General features: G+C 42.7%; 1 protein-coding gene across 6 annotated transcripts in view; it reads right to left on the bottom strand.

The window, feature by feature from the left end:
* Positions 1-20,009, bottom strand: part of VPS53 (VPS53 subunit of GARP complex) — a 190,585-nt gene that overhangs the window by 17,446 nt on the left and 153,130 nt on the right. For 5 of the 6 annotated variants that reach the window (XM_060204108.1, XM_060204106.1, XM_060204107.1 and 2 more), the window contains 2 exons: positions 8,171-8,319; positions 1,157-1,226 (listed from right to left, as the gene is read on the bottom strand). In XM_060204108.1, coding sequence (XP_060060091.1) covers positions 1,157-1,226; positions 8,171-8,319 — 219 coding nt within the window. Of the gene's footprint in view, positions 1-1,147; positions 1,227-8,170; positions 8,320-20,009 lie in introns of those variants that run through there. The other variant, XM_060204109.1, reaches the window with a different exon arrangement.

Here is a 20,009-nt window from a genome sequence, read left to right as displayed (position 1 = left end):
TGAAACCTCCCAGGGAGCTTTCTGGCACACCACTTTTGACTCTGACAAAAACTGGTCAGCTGGACAGCCTGAAGGAAGTATTTACCAAGAGACAGAGAGAGAGAGAGACAGAGAGAGAGAGAGAGAGAGAGAAAGAGAGAGAGAGAGAAAGGGAGAGAGAGGTATCAGAGTATCACTGGCACATACAGTGCTGGAGATCAAAATGAGAGCCTCAGGTGTGCAAGTCCAGTGCTCTAACAGTTGAATAAAAACCCCATTTTAAAAAAATGTAGCTTCAACTGTTCTCTGAATTCAAGCTGCTTGCATTTCAGATAGTCTAAACAGGTGGTAATTGACAGATGTAACTTTTTCTTGCACAGAACTCACTTCATGAGGGCTGAACTGATATGATCTATGAAGAGATGTGATAAAAGCCCAGAATTCAAGGGGACAGAGGAAGGTTAGACAAGCAAGGCTTCATGGCAGAGATGAACAGTTCCTGAGTATCAGAAAGATAAGCTTTTCTTTGCTTCTTGACCTTAAGTGGTGTCTGCCCTGGCCACTATAGGGCTGAAAATAGAGCCTCTGTTACACCCTCTGCCTGACACCGATCTCCTACTCCTTCTTAAGCCTTGGCTCTCAGAGAAGCCTTCTGGGAACATCCATTACTTCCTCATTCTCTAAGATGGCCTTTCCCAGAAACTCTAGCAAACTTTCATTAAACTGAAATTACCTTCTGGCTTCTTTGTTAACTTACATAGTATCTGTCACTTCTTATCAGACTGTCAGCACCATGAAGGAGAGATCTTTTCTATCCCATTCACTGTGGGAAACCCTGCTACCCCCAACATGACAGCCTGGGAGGTGGCAAAATGGTTGAGGCGTTAGACTCTCAAGCACTGGGTATCAAGTTCAATCCAAAGTGATATTCTGATTCTCCCCTTCTCTCTCTCTCTCTCTTTTTAAAGAACAGTATCTGGTACTTAACAGGTGCTCAACAACAACAACAACAACAACAAAATAAATGGATTAGCGAACTAACCTGTCAGGCCATCATTCTAGTCTACGTAGAGGATGCTGGTGACTTTATTTCTCTAGAAGATAGCTGGACTAGAAAGCTGTGTTTGATCTATGACAAGAGCCATAAGGAAATGATCCTGTACTAATTTCATCTCACCTGCTCTGCTCCCACCATGCTGATTGGCTTGCACTTGAAGAGGTGGGTGATGAACTTGGGAATGAAGGAGCTGTGGAGAGAGGAGAAAAAAAGCAACAAATTAGACTTGTTCTCTTTCTGGTAAAGAATGACACTTTTTCCCTAAGGACTCACTTCTTCTACAGGAAAACTAAGAATCAAAACAGATGCTACCATTGCCCACCAGCAGTCCTCTTTGCCTGCTCCATCAGAGTCCTGTTTTAATTATTACATGGCTCTGGGATGCTGCTCAGTTGACTCCTCTTAAGCCACAGTGATACATTCTAACTGGCATCAGCCATTCAGAACCTGGCATTCTGTTGGCGACTGGTCGGGTCCCAGGCAGACACAAGATTAAGTCTGTTTAGGGGAAGGACACCAGTGAAAGCCTGGGCAAGATTCCTTTTCTTTAGGAATTGTGTTTGGATACAGTTTCCAGAGCTTTAAGGATGAAACCAAGACCCTGCATCCTTAACGACACAGTTCAACACTGAACTAGCCATTTTTGCATCTTTCCTATCTCTGAACTTCTGTTATATGAAATAATTTTTTAAGAAGCCACTTTCTAGTGGAGCTGGGCACACACCCGTGCAAAGATCCCAGTTCAAGGCTCTGGCTCCCCACCTGCAGAGGGAGAGGTGTCATTTCACAAGCAGTGAAGCAGGTCTGCAGGTGTCTTTCTCTCCCCCTCTCTATCTTCCCTCCTTTCTCAATTTCTCTGTCAAATATATATATATATATATAATCACCTTCTGTTTAAGTGAATTTGAGGCAGAGCTTTTGCTACTAGTTGCTGAAAACATCCCAACAGCTGTGGCAGCGGAATATACATGAATTGGCTCAGCATGTAGATCACAGGACTTGAGTACATGTAAAGTAGGTATAGGATCTTCAGTGTAAAACTAGCAAACAATTGCTAAAGAATGTATGTCTTCTGGGGCTGGGTGGTGGTGCACTCACTCAAATGCAAGTCATAGCTCGCAAGGACCCAGGTTCAAGCCCCCGGTCCCCATCTGTGGGGGTAGGGGGTGCTTCATGAGTAGTAAAGCAGGTCTGTAGGTGTCTCTTTCTCTCTCCTCTCTCCTCAATTTTTCTGTCTCTTTCTAATGCATACATAAAATAAAAATTAGAAATAAATAAATAGAATATACGTCCTCCTTAATATTTATTGAGGATTGAAAGGCAAAATGAATCAGATGGATTAAACATGCTAGTTTGGGCAATGGATCACGTTTTTTAGAACAAAACTACAGAGGGTCTGAGGAGATGAGATGAAGCTGGGTTGCACTGGTGCAGAACCAAAGGCATGAAAATTAGAGGTACTTATTATCAAAGTCACATCTACAGAGCTCTTGGACTGGAATGTATCTGAAGTGCTGAGACCAAGGAAGAATGACAGCAAGAAACGGGAACTGAAGTCTGAGATTAAAACTGGCCAGCAGTCTTCTCTCTGTATTCTGTCAATACTGTTGTCAGGCTTGTGACCACCATCAATTCTGAATTCCCAATATCTTCTCCTGTAAACTTGTGACCTCATATCCGATGACTCCGTGGACAACATACTGGGATGGTCTACCAGTAAGTACCTCAACCCCTGTACCTCCAAGACCCAGTCTATCCAGAACCCAGGCCCAGTGAACTAGATCTCATTTATACAGTTTTCTAGGCCTAAAACCAGCAGTTAGCCTAGCCATGAGTGCTGCCTGCCCTTCAAGCTTAGTCTGACCAGTGACCAGTCCTTTCCCTGAATGCCCACCTCTGCCCCTCCTTACCATTCCTGCTGCTGCTACCCTTATCATGTCTCACTTGAACTCTTTCCATGATTTTCCCAAATGCTCTCCCAGCTTTCAGTCACACTCTTTCTAACCCATTTTCTCCCAAAGAATTTATTTCAAATGCAAATATGATCAAGTCCTTCCCCAGATTAAACTTCTAGTAAGGCTCCCAACAACCCTGACACCCTATGTGTCAACTTGGTTGAGCTATTTGCATATTGTGTGATTTTGCTGCCTATTCAATGTCTCCAGACCTTTGTCTGTATTGCTCCCTTGACTTGAAATACCTCTGCCTATGACCTTATGGGGCAGTATACATGCATCTCTCAAACCCTGCTCAAGAATCTTCTCCTGGGGTTATGGGGTTAAAGAGACCCTCCTGCACTGCTGGTGGGAATGTCAATTGGTCCAACCTCTGTGGAGAGCAGTCTGGAGAACTCTCAGAAGGCTAGAAATGGACCTACCCTATGATCCTGCAATTCCTCTCCTGGGGATATATCCTAAGGAACCCAAAACACCCATCCAAAAAGATTTGTGTATACTTATGTTCTTAGTAGTACAATTTGTTTTTTTAAATTTTTAAATAAATATTTATTCTCTTTTGTTGCCCTTGCTGTTTTATTGTTGTAGTTATTATTGTTGTTGTTACTGATGTCGTCATTGTTGGATAAGACAGAGAGAAATGGAGAGAGATGGGGAAGACAGAGAGGGGGAGAGAAAGATAGACACCTGCAGACCTGCTTCACCGCTTGTGAAGTGACTCCCCTGCAGGTGTGGGGCCAGGGGCTGGAACCGGGATCCTTATGCTGGTCCTTGTGCTTTGCGCCACATGCGCTTAACCTGCTGTGCTACCACCTGACTCCCCAGCAGCACAATTTGTAATAGCCAAAACCTGGAAGCAACCCAGGTGTCCAACAACAGATGAGTGGCTGAGCAAATTGTGATATATATACACAATGGAATACTACTCAGCTATTAAAAATGGCGACTTCATCATTTTCAGCCCATCTTGGATGGAGCTTGAAGAAATCATGTTAAGTGAAATAAGTCAGAAACAGAAGGATGCGTATGGGATGATTTCACTCTCAGGCAGAAGTTGAAAAACAAGATCAGAAGAGAAAACACAAGTAGAACTTGAATGGGAGTTGGTGTATTGCACCAAAGTAAAAGACTCTGGGTTGGGTGAGGGGAAGAGTACAGGTCCTGGAAAAGGATGACAGAGGACCTAGTGGGGTTGTATTGTTATGTGGAAAACTGAAAAATGTTATGCATGTACAAACTATTGTATTTACTGTCAACTGTAAAACATTAATCCCCCAATAAATAAATTTAAACAAAAAGAATCCTTTCCTGGGCTGGGAAGACAGCATAATGATTCTGCAAAAGACTTTCATGCCTGAGGCTTCAAAGTCTCAGGTTCATCCCCAGCACCACCATAAGCCAGAGCGGAGCAGTGCTCTGGTAACTCTCTGTGTGTATCTTTCTCTCTGTCATTAATATATATATATATGGAATCCAGTCCTTTCCAGCCTTTCCTCAGTTCAGTCATCTCTACCACATTCTGTATTAAGTCCATAGATTTCTATCTTAACATCTAACACACCTTATTACATTTATTTGGTTACACTTCTATTTCCCTTCACTTGACTATAAGGCAAGTAAAGATATGGATCATGCCTACTGAGTCAAAGCACTTAATTCTGGTGTCTTAAGAGAAAAGATGTTGAGTAACAGAAAACAGCTGATGGTAGCAGCTACCGCTAATGTGCTTTTTTTAAAAAAAAAAAAAAAATTCAATTATTCTTTAATATTCCATTTATTTAAAAAAATATTTTATTGGAGACCCGCACCACCTAAGGATCCCAGAAGCCACCCCCATGATGGAAGCGGACCAGGAACTAGAAACAAGGGTCACCCCCAGGGCCTCATGCATGGAAGGCATGCTCTCTGCCTTATAGCCACTTCTAACAGCCATCACTTCTTTATGGCAGTGGGATGCAGAACTTGATTAGGAAATTTATAATTGACTCCTGATTTTATCCTCCCAACCACTACTAGGAGACCTCTTCATTACTGAGTGAAGGAGAATCAGCTTAGTGAATGAGAGAAGTTGCTTGTGGTTCAAATTTCAGTTTCAATGGGGGAGGGGTAGAGGCAGGAAGTGGGGGAGGGGAAGGATAGGTGATCTGGATGTCTAAACAGGAAAGGCTGTTATTGTTTCAGAGACCAAAAAGAGGCAATAGGAAACCTCTATGGCTTTGCACTGGTGGGATTAAAAAAAAAAAAAAGGACATTAGAAGGAAAAGAAGTTACATTCTGGAGATCAGTTCTAGGGGAAAGCCCGCTGATCAGAAGGGAGTGAGAAAAAGGGATGTTTTGGAAGGGTTCCTCAGTGCTGTAAACTAGAGCCAGGCCAAACAAGTAACGTGAGATTTCATTCATGCCTAATTGCAATGCTGCATATGGTTTATAACCTATGTTGCTTTACACTTGAGTCAACTTACATTGCATCCTTGAATGGCTGTGTGTGCTTAGTGACAGCAGATGGGGTGGAGAAAAAATACAAACTGGGGACAGGTCTTTGAAGAAGTCCCTGCAATGTGATCAGTAACTGTCAAGGGCCCTCTGGGGTGGTGGCAGCTATTGCTCTTGGCAGGGAAAGTGTCTCCTCACAATCCCCACCTGAGATTTCTAGCCTTCAGTTGAGATTTTACAAGGGTGGGGGTGGGTTGCCTTGGATTAAATCAGAAAACCACTTTCTAGATCACAGGCCAACTCTTTCCAGATGTGCAGGATGGGCATCTTATTCCTAGCTCATCCAAGATGGGCTCAGTAATACAATCAAAGGGCTCCGGGAGGACGTGAGGCTGGTGCTAGGACTGGCTGGGCTAACGGGATCCTGACTCATCTGAGCATTTGCTCAGCCAGCTCCCTGGGCGGTCACACTGCAGACTGTTGGGTCACAGTAAATTTTATAGACACACTGCTTCTACCAGGGGTTATGGAGAGTGTCACATTGTGATTTATCAGCCGTGCTTTTACACACAGACTAACGAGCACCCAGAGAGTGAGGGGAATGTCAGCTCCCGGTTCATCTGCCGTGCTGTGTGAACACCTCCCCGGAGAGTTTATTCTATCCTTTCTTGACAAACTGGAAACTAAAACTCATACCACAAGCCACTCCATAGCTGTTGTTCCTTAGGGTTGTGTTTGTGAAGGGGAGGGGAAAGCCTTAATTTAGTACAAACTGGGAGAGGTCTGGAGCAGACAGAAACTTGGAGGCCTAAATCACCCTCTGGGACCTGGATGAGAACAGCCTAATACAGTAGCTTGGACTGAGCTGGCCTTCTCGAAGTACTCGCCTGAGAAGCTTGCCAGAATGCTCCTTTGATAACTGGCCGGGAGAGGCACTGACCATCCATCTTGCCTGGTTGGGGGTGGAGTGGGTGGGACACACTGAGCCACAAGCCGGCAAAGGATCAAACTAGTTCTTCCACTTCAATATTCAAGTCAAAGTAGCCACACAGAAGGACGTGGCAGCATAGTGCCCACTCTGTCCACTTTGGCAGTGGAACCCCTACATCTAATCTTGTAATTTCTAGGCCTTTCCCTGGACTCAAGGACATCCACAAGTGGACAAATTCTGTCAGCAACAGTAGGAGAAGAATAAAGACTCAAAAGAAACAGAAAGCTTAAAAAATGTATCATCTAGTTTAAAAGATAAAAATGCCTATTTTGGGTTGTTGGGAAAGTCATGATGCACTTTTAAAAAAAATATATTTATTTATTCCCTTTTGTTGCCCTTGCTGTTTTATCATTGTTGTTATTATTGATGTCATTGTTGTTGGATAAGACAGAGAGAAATGGAGAAAGGAGGGGAAGACAGAGAGGGGCAGAGAAAGATAGACACCTGCTTCACCACTTGTGAAGTGACTGCCCTGCAGGTGGGGAGTTGGGGGCTCGAACCAGGATCCTCATGCTGGTCCTTGAGCTTTGTGCCACCTGCGCTTAACCTGCTGTGTTACTATCCAACTCTCCATGATGCATTTTTTATATAGAAAGATATAGAGAGGGGCCGGGTGGTGGCACACCTGGTTGAGTGCACATATTACAATGTGCAAGGACCCAGGTTTGAGCCTCCGGTCCTCACCTGCAGGGGGAAAGCTTTGCGAGTGGTGAAGCAGTGCTGCAGGTGTCTCTCTCTGTCTCTCTCTATCATCCCCTTCCCTCTTGATTTCTGGCTATCTCTATCCAATAAATAAAGATAATAAAAAAATAAGTAAAAAAAGAAAAACATAGAGAAATACATCATGAGGGAGCCGCTCGGGCAGTAGTGCAGCGGGTTAAGCACACATGGCACCAAGTGCAAAAACCAGCGTAAGGATCCTGGTTCAAGCCCCGGCTCCTCACCTGCTGGGGGGGGGTGTCACTTCACAGGCGGTGAAGCAGATCTGCAGGTGTCTATCTTTCTCTCCCCCTCTGTCTTCCTCTCCTCTCTCGACTTCTCTCTGTCCTATCCAACAACGACAGCATAAACAGCAAGGGCAACAAAAGGGAAAAAATAGCCTCCAGGAGCAGTGGATTCATAGTGCAGGCACCGAGCCCCAGCAATAACACTATAGGCAAAAAAAAAAAAAAAAAAAAAAAGTGAGAGAAATACATCATGACTTTTCTGACAACCAATGTGCAGTCACTGAAAAATAATTTTTTTTTTTGTAGTCCCTGGGGTTTCACTGAATCAGGGTGATTTTTTCCAGATATATACAGAGACAGGCATATGGAGAGGGAAAGACACAACAGTACTGAAGTTTCCTCCAAAGTGGTAGGGGCCGGGCTTGAACCTGGGACATGCATCACAAAGCAAGCATATTACCTCAGTGAGCTATTTTGCTAGAATGTTGAAACATAATTTAAATTATCCAGCTAAAGGGGGAGGCAGAACATGGTTGTGCCTGAATAACTAAAAAAAAAGGTTCTTCAAATCTTTTCTGTTCTCCTTGATTTAATGATGACTGCATTGCTGTTACTGTGACTTATGACTTTAAATAGCAGATTTGGATTATTATGCTTTTTTTTGGATGAAAAAAAGAAATAAAAACTTATTCTGCAGTCACCAGAATAAGCCCCAGCCAGATGGTGGGGAGTGCTGGGTAGTGAGTGTACACTAGTGGCTAGGTTGTCATTCAAACTAACTCAGTGTAGAGAATGTCCCAGGACTTACTTTGCAAATTTAATGCAGAACTGAGTGAAGTATTTCCGCGTGGAAGCCAGGTTGTCACGGATGATGGGGACGTTCTGCTTAATGTGGAGAATGACAGAGGTGACATAGGGGCTCTGGTCACCAACATGCTCCACATTCTGCCACGGCATCTGAAACAGACAGAGCAAGATAAGCCTTCCCAGCCTCCACAGCAGGACAGCCTCACCTGAGCCCAGGGGGTGGGGTGCTGGGAGAGGAAATCAGTTTGCTACTGCAGAATTTGGCCCCATTGGCCTTGAGGACATTTTCTTGCCCAGTATGTAGTGGCAGTGAATAAAAACTTTTACGTTGACATGTGACTCAGGAACTTTTTCCTACCCTGCTTCCCTTGAGCTGGAAACAGGCTTCCTTGCCATCTTCTAAAGGGGCCCTCTTCAGGGACAAACAAGGCCTGGAACCTTCTGTCAGCTTTACAGCAGAGATGGGGAGGAGTAGAGGAAGGACAGCTTCTTCTAAGCAGACTGCAGTTTGGGAGAGGTGCTTGGACTAGATGATACGAAACCTGGCAGAGTGCTACCTTATGCCTTTCTCTCAGGTCAACTAGGAGGCGTTGGGGATTTTTCTTTTTATTCTTTGCCACCATGGTTATTGCTGGGGTGCAGTACCTGCAAGACTCCCCTACCCCTGGAGGTTTTTTTGTTTGCTTGTTTTGATAAACATGAGAGACAGTGAGCTAGAGAGGGAGAAAGACAGACAGAAACACTTGCAACACAGTTCTGTTGCTCATGAAGCTTTCCTCTGCAGGTGGAGAATGGGGGTTTAAACTTGGGTCCTGAGGCATGACGGACAACACATATGCTCTATGGGTGTGTCACCACCTGGCCCCCAGAATTGGGGATTTTTGAAAAAGGAAACTAAAAAAAGGAAACTAGAAGTGCTCTGATGTGTGAGACTTGCTTCAAAATAATCTGGGGCTGAGAGGAGAGGAAACAAGATCAGAGAAGCTAGGTGGTGGGGTACAGAAAGTTCACCGTACCACTTTACTTTATTTAGACTTTCACTCCTCACACCTTTGGGATTTCAGTCAAGAGAAAGAAGAGAGGAAGTCTGCTAAGCCTGGGTGACGGTCAGAGTTAGGTAAGGGGCAGGGACTGCATGGCAGGTGCAGGGAATGAGCATCACTGGGCGGGGTCCTTGGCTAGGCCATGCACTAAAATGAAAGCCCTGCTGGGCTCAGGCTCTGAAAACCCAAGGAGAGTTGCAGGAGTGCTCTAGGAAGCATCTACAGCAATCCAGCTACTTCTGGGAGAATAAGTTGCATTTGCTGTACTGGACCCTGCAGAGTAGCAGCAGAAGCAATGCTGGGGTGTCTTTCTGCCTTTGAGCACATACAGGCAGCATCAGCTCCCAGTCTGCCCTGAAGCTGGCAGGGGCTGAACACTCTAATCCTGAAAAGATAGGACTGCTGGAACTCCGCTGAGTCAGCTGCTCAGAATGGAGCTGGGCTGTCTGTTCTAAAGATCCTTAGCCAAGCACAAGCCATATAATATGTTCATAGAAGGAGGGTAGTAGCTCTGAGGCCCTGATGCCTCTGGCAAGAGAACACTGTTTTTATAGAGCTCTTGGGGGGAAAGATTCAAGAAAGAGAACTTGCTTAAGAGAATTATTGTACACGGATGATTCCCCAGCTCTTGAGAAGCTCAAATGACTGTGTTTTGCTCTAAGGTGTCTTCAAATCAGTGAATGTTTATATTCTCAAAGAAGTGGGTCTGTGTGAACACAGAACCAAAGGAAAGCAGGAAAGGACCTCCACCTTAAATGTATAGATGAGGAAACCAAGACTCAGAGACATCAGGTGTCTTATGTAAAGTTACACAGCAAGGACACACACACACACACACACACACACACACACACACACACACATTTTTATTAGGAAAAACTAGAAACAAACAATGGAAAAATAGTAGAAAAGTATAATGTGAGTGGGGTTTCTATCCTAATACTACTCTGGTTATGTGTAATGCTTTCCTCATCATCTTTTATTCTAGAGACTTCTTTTTCCATATGATTTTAGAGATCTGACTCATCCAAACAATGAGCAGTCTAGGTAATTTTAAATGAGCTCACAGGGTGAGGCCAGAATTGACAGGTGCTGTTGGTATGTTTGTGTTTCCTCCTGCTTGTCCAGCTTCACAGCAAGGAGTGAAGAGAGCGTCCAGTGAGCTAGGGGAGGAGCTCGATGCCCCATCCTCCAGTTGGCATAAAGCTTTCTACAGAGGTGTCTATTGTCTTCTTCTTGTTGTTGTTGTTGCTGCCTCCAGGGTTACTGCTGGGGCTCAGTGCCTGCACCATGAATCCACTGCTCCTGGAGGCCACTTTCCCCTCCTTTTGTTGCCCTTGTTGTTGTAGCCTTGTTGTGGCTATTATTATTGTTGTTGATGTCATTCATTGTTGGATAGGACAGAGAGAAATGGAGAAAGGAGGGGAAGACAGAGAGGGGGAAAGACAGACACCTGCAGACCTGCTTCACTGCCTGTGAAGGGTCTCCCCTGCAGGTGGGAAGCTAGGGGCTGGAAGCAGGATCCTTACACCAGTCCTTGTGCTTGGCGTCATGTGCGCTTAACCCACTGCGCTACCGCCCGACCCCTGTCTATTGTCTTCAAGTGGGAAGCAGTTTATTGACCCTGGGAAGTTTTCAGTGAGTATCTAAACATTGCACCTCCATAAATCAAGGTGGTGACATGCCCTGTCACTGCTTACAAAGCTACTCTGAAGTGACACAAGGCAGGGGTATGGGTCTCTTTCAAGTTTCTGCTGGTTAGTCTGTAGGCACATGACACCTCTGGATCACCACTGGCCAAGTCCGTGCATGTCTATGTTTGGAATTTATGTGAAAAGACCTCACCTGCCTTCACATGCTAGCCAGCTAGCACTCCACTGGCAAAAGTTAAAAGGATTATTAGCAGTAGTTGAGTAAATCTGTAAATTTTATTATTTTTTATTTCATGGTGTGTGTGTGTGTGTGTGCGTGTGCGTGTGCGTGTGTGTGTGTGTCTGTGTGTAAAAACCAAGACAAGAGCATCACTCTGTTGTAGGCATCATCAGGCTTGACACTGCAAGGCATGTGCTCTATTAGGAAGCTACCTCTTTAGGCACACATTCAGGATGCTGAACTGAATTTCTTAAGTACTGGAGAACAATGAAAGTCGACATTGCTTTCCACGATGTCTTACCCCCACCCCAAACACTGCTCAGCTCTGGCTTACAGTGGTGCTGGGGATTGAACCTGTGATCTTAGAGTCTCAGGCATGAAAGTCTTTTGCATAACCATTATGCTAGCTCCCCAGCCCTTCACTATGTTTTCCAAAACATGCTAACTATTGCCAGCAGAGGTTCTGTCCAGCAGTCACTGTCTTGCTGGTTGATGCATGTCATCATCCATCCAGGATGCTTTTGAGTTTGGGCTGTAACTTGAATGGTCCAAGATACCTACAGTAGGGCCTTCTGTGCACAGGTCACTTTGCCTGACACTTTGGCATGCACTGTCTTATTTACTCTTTATACATGATCTCATTTAGTTTTCATAGTAATTTTCTAAATGAAATCATTTAAAAAGCTAAAAAATATAGTCAGCTTGTTTAATACTACCCACTTATAAGGAGGAGGAGGGGAGGAGGAGAAAAAGAAGGTACACAAACACTTAAAGTTTACAAGGCACCAGTCTGAGGTAAACCCTGTTTCTCAAGAAGCAGCTAATAAATATACAGTGGTCAAGCAAAGTTCTCTTGCAAAAAGGAAACAGACAGTAGGCTATTTAGGAAGAACACACATCTTAGAAAGTCACCTGCAGAAATAAGATGCAACTTTTTCAGGTAACTTTTGCATTTGTTCACTTAAAATTGACTTCTTGTTAGGCACTGATTCACTAATCTGAGAAAAAAATGAAAAAGGAAGGACACTAAGAAGTAGTAATGAGTGTAGGTGTGACTTAGCAAGGAAATGGAAAGCAAGACTATAGGAAAAAAAATGGGCAGGTATTCATTTTCAATTAAGGAAGAGTAGTTTCTCAGGAGATCTCTTCATGTTTATGTCTCACTGGAGAAAAACAGGCAAGCTAGTTCTGAAGGCCTGTTCTCTGATCATAGGACTGTCCAGAATTCTCTGCTACTCTGAACACCCTCACTGCCTCGTGTGTGTGTGTGTGTGTGTGTGTGTGTGTGTGTGTGTGCGCGCGCGCGCCTCCTGATTATTACTTCATCGGTGCTAGACAAAAGACTGGCCTAATGAAGTTTAGTGGGAAGTCAGCAGGGCCAAGATCCAGACAGGATTTGTTTTAACTCTAAAATCCCTGTTCTTTCATCCTGCTGCTTTCTTTCATCCTGCTGCTGGAAATTAGCTCAGGGTAATGGAGTAAGCAGAATCTCTGTCACAGAATGAGACTGCACATATGGAGATGGCAAGAAGGTGCTGAGGGTTGTGCAGAAGAGGAAGGGAGAGGAAAGTCTCTCTACTCAGGTGCATACATTGCTTGTCTTGAAAGGGGAAATCAAGAAGGGCCAGAGCAAAAAGTGGAATAACAAAGGTCTTGGGGCCAGGCGATGGTGCAACTGGTTAAGCACACACGTCACAGTACACAAGGATGTACACAAGGTTCAAGCCCCTAGTCCTGACTTGCAGGGGGGATGCCTCACAAGTGAAGCAGAGATGCAGGTGTCTCTCTGTCTCTTTCCCTCTCTACTTCCTTCTCCCTTCTCAATTTCTCTCTGTCTCTAGCCAATAGTAAATAATAATAAGAAAATAAGTAAATGGAATAACAAAGGCCTTAAGAAGATAGCTAATTTTTTTTCCCATTCACTGGTGGGACAATGGAAAGGTGAATTTGTACAACCTCTCTTAAAAACAACTTGAAAATGTCTACAAAAAAAAATCTTAGTAAATCAGTATTAAATCACTAATAAAAAATAAGATACAGCCATATGTAAATAGCATTAAAGAACATAAATCATGCTGAGGTCTTGTATGATACAGCAAATCCTAACAATGGAATTTTCAAAGTTAACCTAATTGGCAAATAATTTGGTTATAGCTCTAACTATCTACTGCCTTCTTCAACCCTAAGACAATAAGAACCTTCCCCTATCTCTACATATTTAAATCTCCCAGGCCTAGAACCTCTAGGGCAGGGCTCACTTTCCTGCATGCTTCTCTCAGTTCATACCAACTGATACTGCTTCTGCTGATCCCAACCTAATAAATGCAACCAGTACCACCTTGGCATGTTTCACTTTGTACTATGTCCAGAGATGTCAGGTGTGGAATGTCAACCCTCCGGCTTCATTACTCTGGTGAGACTTTTCCTAGATCATAGGACTCCTTAATTCCATTTCAGGTGGTGCACTTCTTAACAAAACCTCAAAACCTAGATATAGACCAGGGCCCATGAGACATGGCATATGTATATGTATCCACAAGTTAGGGGAAAACATACACCTTAGGGTGTCAGACAGTAGTGCAGCGGGTTAAATGCACTTGGTACAAAGCACAAGGACCAGCAGAAGGATCCCAGTTCGAGCCTCCGGCTCCCCACCTGCAGGGGTGTCCCTTCACAGGCAGTGAAGCAGGTCTGCAGGTGTCTATCTTTCTCTCCCCCTTTCTGTCTTCCCCTCCTCTCTCCATTTCTCTCTGTCCTATCCAACAATGATGACATCAATAACAATAATAATAATTACAACAACAATAAAACAAGGGCAACAAAAGGGAAAATAAAATTAAATAATTCATAAAAAAGAAAATATACACCTTAAAGCAAAAGTGCACAGTAGTTTGCAGTGAGTCAGTAAATGCAGCAAGCAAGTAGAAAGACCTAAAAAAGACACCATAAAGTACCTAATCAAATAGTTTCTACTTAGACCTAGATATCCTCCTCACCTACCTCCTATTTCACTTCCCTCAGTCACTCCAAAGCTAACCTTGTCAAAGTAAGGACTCTAAAAGATGGATAAGGGAAAGAGACTGGCATACTCTAATGATGGCTCTTTCAGTCACTACCAGGCCACCCCATCACCCAGGGCCCTAGTCAGGGAGTCCTGGAATTCCTATATAGACATGATGGACCTAGACCTAGACAGATCCCTGTCTCCACTGTCATTGGTCATATCCATCAGGTACAACATAATGGACCCCTTTGTGGGCCCCTAGAGGACTTTGCCCTCAGTGTAAATCAACAGTGGTGGGAACTGCCCCATTCTCCGAACGGAGGTTGGGCAAAATACTCTACCACTCGAGGAAGATGGGTCCTGAAATTAGTGCAGCCTAGAATGTTCCTAGCAATGACCACAGAATTTGAACTCAGACCTACAGGGATACAGAGGTTACACAGGCTTCTACAATGAATATGAGCCCCAGATCAAATCGATGGGGCTCACAGTTAACAATATTTATATACTTCTTTCATATTTGGGAGCTACTCTCTTCCCTGATCCAGCTTTCTGGTCCTTTTTCCAACTATGACACCATCTCCCCAGATAATACTTTGGGTCCACTTGCATGTTAGCTGTCATACTCAGGCAAAAAATAGTTAAGTCATGGGCCCCTTGGAATATACCTAAAATAGACCTACTAGCTTTTCCCAAAATGGAGACCTCAAATCTTTAATATCTGCAATATTCTTGCTTTCAGGTTCATGATTAGTCAACAATTTGTTCTGCTTTATATCTTAACTCTTTTTCAGCCACCAGGTTCCAGATGCTATCATGAATGCCAACCTGACTCCCCTGGGCAGATGACCCCATCGACGTGTCTTGGGGCCCCACCTCCCCAGAGTCCTGCCCCACCAGGGTAAAAAGAGAAAAACAGGCTGGGAGTATGGATCGACCTGCCAACGCCCATGTTCAGCGGGGAAGCAATTACAGAAGCCAGATCTTCCACCTTCTGCACCTCATAAAGATCCTGGGTCCATACTTCCAGAGGGATAAAGAATAGGAGAGCTTTCAGCGGATGGGCTAGAGAGCTCTGGTGGTGGGAATTGTGTGGAATCATACCCCTCTTATCCTATTATCTTGTCAATATTTCCATTTTATAAATAAAAATAAAAAAAGACCTTAGAGCTTTATTGATACACAACTTTGTGATTTTTGCAACACCCTCTCAGGAAATTTATTTGAATTTTGAATGGTCAGGAACACACACTTACATAATAGTCAAGGTTTTCCACTGCCAGATTATTTATAGTTGCAAAGAACTGGAAACAATCTAAAGATTTACCAAAAGTGAACTTTCATCTTTGGCACTGCCAGGACCTTGCATGAAAGGGCAATTTTACTGCCTCAGGCTGACAGAGGTGCATCTGTGGGGGTGCAGGCTGAGTCATCCCCATGTGGTATACTGGGCTCAAATCTGGGTTGGACCAATGGCAAGACAGGCATCCTACCAAGTGAGTTATCTCACTGGCTTCTGAACACAAACATTTTGAGAGAAGCAGTATAGATAGTACTTAAGATGAAGACAGGAGCCCACCATTCATGGGTTCTAATACTGCCAGATGTGAGATGGCCAAGTCATTCACAACCTCAGTTTTCTCAACTGTCAAACACATTTACCGTGTATACAGTTTTTTTAAAGAATATATACAGTGCTTTTTTTTTTTTTTTTTTGCAGTGCTCTTAACAGTGTCCGGCACATGTCAATTCCATGGTAAATATTAACTGTTGTTATACTCTAATAATAATCTAAATATGAAATACTATGCAGTCACTAAAATATTGTAACACTAGATTAAACAACACACAAACTATTAAATCATGCTAATTAAAAATAGTTTATAAGAATATGAAGTTAATTTAAAAAAATATATATATAGCAGTGCACTGATTTGAATTCTGGACTTAGAAGAATCAGTCCTAAGTTTGACTCTTGGCATTGCATGTGCTGAAAATTATGGTCTTATTAAATCTTTTGCTCTTATTTAATTATAAACAGATGTCTTAAAATATATGTACAGGGGCTAGGGAGATTGCAAAGTGGTTTAAGAAACAGACTTTCATCCCTAAGGCTTGGAGAGTCCCAGGTTCAATCCAGGCACCACCATAAACCAGAGTTGAGCTAGTCAAAATAATAATAAATAAATATATGTATATAAAGAAAGGCTGAAGGAAATATACTTTATAACTGAAATCATGGGTGATTTCATTTTTCTTCTTTTTAGAAATCTGTATTTTTTATAATGAAGGTGCTCTGCTTTGGTTGTGATTAAAAAAAAAAAAAAACAACCTTTTCATCAAGAAAAGAAAGCAGTGATTTTCTTATAGGTAGAAAGTGAACTTGACCCATCCAGAAAGATCTGTACGCACATATGTTCTTGGCAGCACAATTTGTAATAGCCAAAACCTGGAAGCAGTCCAGGTGTCCAACAACAGATGAGTGGCTGAGCAAGTTGTGGTCTATATACACAATGGAATACTACTCAGCTATAAAAAACGGTGACTTCACTGTTTTCAGCCAATCTTCGATGGAGCTTGAAGAAATCATGTTAAGTGAAATAAATCAGAAACAGAAGGATGAATACAGGATGATCTCACTCTCAGGCAGAAGTTGAAAACAAGATGAGAAAACACAAGTAGAACCTGAACTGGAGTTGGTGTTATTGCACCAGAGTAAAAGACTCTGAGGTGTGTGTGTGGAAAAAGTACAGGTCCAAAAAGGATGACAGAGGACCTAGTGGGGGTTGTATTGTTATATGGAAAATTGGGAAATGTTATGCATGTGCAAACTACTGTACTTACTGTTGAATGTAAAACATTAATTCCCCAATAAAGAAATTAAAAAAAAAAGTGAACTTGAGGGTTTCTTAATCATGAATTTCTGTGGGCCTTCTGAAATAGATTTGCATTTTAATGGGCAGGAAAATGAGAACAAACTTGAAGACTGTTCTAGCTATTTCAAGATGTCTTTGGGGGATAGTAACAGCCTCCTAAATTAGTACATGTTCACAGTTTTGAAACCTAATAGAAGATACATGCCAGACTGTAAGGAAATTCAATTTGTTCAATTTCTTTGTTCTGCTTTTTTCTGAAACTCCCATTAATGGGCAAAAAGTTAAGTGCGTTTGATTTTGGACAGAAACTTAGACTCTTTCAACCCAGTGATTTGAGTAGTCATAGGAAAAAAGACATAGTAAGGTGAAGGTTGATGATTCCAGAGAAACCAGAGAATTTTTTTTTTCAACCCACTCGTAAGGTCATAGCCAGACAAGTAATTTCCAAAGTATTTACGGACTTTAAAAGATAGCAGTATTCATCAGCTGATTGACATTTGGGTTGTGTGTCCACTTTTTTTAAGTATTATGGATAGTGCTGTGAATATTCACATACTAGTTTTTATGTGAACTTTTTTTTTCCTTACCAGGGTTATCACTTAGGCTCCATATCTGCATGATTCCACCATTTCTGGTAGACTTTTTTTTTTTTTTTTTTTTTTTAAAGATAATGGGTAACAGAAGTGAGATACAGAGAGAAGTAGGGATACCATAGCACTTCTCAACTGCTTGTGAAGTTTCCCCTTTACATGGTGTTTGACTGGGGGCTTGAATCTGGGTCTTCATGTATGGATAAGTATGCACTCTACTGGGTGAGTCACCCCGCAGTTCCCATGCTTTATTTCATTTGCATGTATTCCTAGAAGCAGAATTTCTAGGTCGCGTGCTAATTCAATGTTTCACAATTTGAGGAGCTGCCAGACTGTTTTCCAAGGTGACTGTATAATTTTACCTTCCCAATAGTTCTATTATCACTGAAGTCTTAAGAAAAGAATGCATTTTGTGCTTTCCTTATTTGATACTGGAGTTACTTGGGCACAATTTTACCTTCCCAATAGTTCTATTATCACTGAAGTTTTAAGAAAAGAATTCATTTTGTGCTTTCCTTATTTGATACTAGAGTTACTTGGGCACTCGTCTCAAATCACACGTCTCCTAGTCCATACCTGCTGGTCTCCAAACACCGGGGCTAAGATGGCACTGTGCTAGGGAGAGTCAACTGAACTGCTCAATCATCAGCAAAAGAGACACAATCAGAATAAGCATGGTCTCAAAAGATATATATATTTAATTCAAGAAGAGACTACACCAAACAGAATGTAGGCGCAAATAACGAGACTATAAACTGAATCAATCTGTGGCCACTAGGCTTGTTTATATCTGGTCATTTTCATCACCTGGATTTAATTTTGCTAGAACTCCATAAGACATAGACAAAGAGTACTGGCTTCCTAGCTGCTGTGGTCCCACGTCTGTGGTTTTGCTATGATATAAACAAAAGATTCTGGAGGCATGGTCTCTGTTAATATTTGCTGGTGTGGGTCCAGGGGAGAGATGGGTAGTGGAAAGGAAATTTGAGAGAAGCCCACCTAATGAACTGACAGTTCATATAAGCAACACCTGGAGTGTTAAACCTCCCCCCACTGCCACCCCCCCAACCCGTTATTATACAAGGAAAAAAAAATCCACTCTCCCTCTGGTAAATGTAAAAATGTTTTCACCAGCTGCACACCAGTCTAGAGTGTGTGGCGGCCCTGGAGTGATAGCAGCTGGAAGAAATCATATCCAGGATGTAGTGAATGTTCACCAGCAGTGAGGGGATAATCGGAGCCCACAAAACCAATCTTCAGGACTCTGCTCCTTTATGGAAATGGATTCTATTTGTCCACTCAGACTATTCTGTTTATAAGCCCCGGGAATGCTAATAATGCACATCTCTCTCTGTCAAAAAGACCTAGCCTTTGAAAGTGAAACACTGTGACACCAGCTAGTCAACACTCTCCATTTAGCTTAGTAAAACTCCTAGGGCCTAAGTTTTTATCTTAGTTCTATTTGTGCTAAATATTTACAATCTACTAGACAAAACCCCATTCAGACCAAATGTCTGCTTATACAACCTTGTGACATGGCCACTCCTCCTAGCAAGAAGGGAGGAGAACTACCTACCACCTACCAGCACCATGCCAGTCCCTTTGTATTCTATTCTCTGGGAGGCAGAGACCTCCATTTCTCATAACCATCAGGCATCCTATCCTGTGCCCAAAGAGATTGTGTCATTTTCTCTGTACCCCGAAAGAAAAAATGAGACGTTAGATTGACCTGTCTCCAAAATCAGTGGTCTTCCTACTATCCTCTGGTATTGGCCAATGTATTCCACAGAAGCTCTTTCTTTAGAATGTGTAAGAACGCTCCAAGAAGCACTGGCAAACACCCCCCACCTTTTTTTTTTTCCTAGTAGAGGACCAGATAGTAAATATTTTAGGTTTGGGAGCCATGAGGTTTCTGTTGTAATTACTTAATTTAGTCTATGTAGCACAAAAGCAGTTGATACATCAATAAATGAATGGTGTGTTCTAATAAAACTTTATTAAAAAAAAAAAGACAGCCAGTAGGTTAGATCTGACCCACATCTTTGGTTTGCCTGTCACAGGTTCTAGAGTGGGCAGCTTTGTATTACTTCACTTAGAAATTAATAAAGATGGGAGTTGGGCGGTAGCGCAGCAGGTTAAGCGCACTTGGCGCAAAGCGCAAGGACCTGCGTAAGGATCCTGGTTCGAGCTCCTGGCTCCCCACCTGCAGGGGAGTCACTTCACAGGTGGTGAAGCAGGTCTGCAGGTGTCTATCTTTCTCTCCTCTCTCTGTCTTCCCCATCTCTGTCCATTTCTCTCTGTCCTATCCAACTACAACGGCATCAATAACAACAATAATAACTACAACAATAAAACAACAAGGGCAACAAAAGTGAAAATAAATAAATATTTTAAAAAATTTTAAAAAAGAAATTAATAAAGAATTGCCCATTTTCAACTTAATAAATTGATTAAA

Source organism: Erinaceus europaeus, chromosome 12, assembly GCF_950295315.1.
Source record: "Erinaceus europaeus chromosome 12, mEriEur2.1, whole genome shotgun sequence".
Lineage (NCBI taxonomy): Eukaryota > Metazoa > Chordata > Mammalia > Eulipotyphla > Erinaceidae > Erinaceus > Erinaceus europaeus.
Note: the sequence above shows the minus strand (reverse complement) of the source record. Positions and strands in the feature narration are given on the sequence as shown.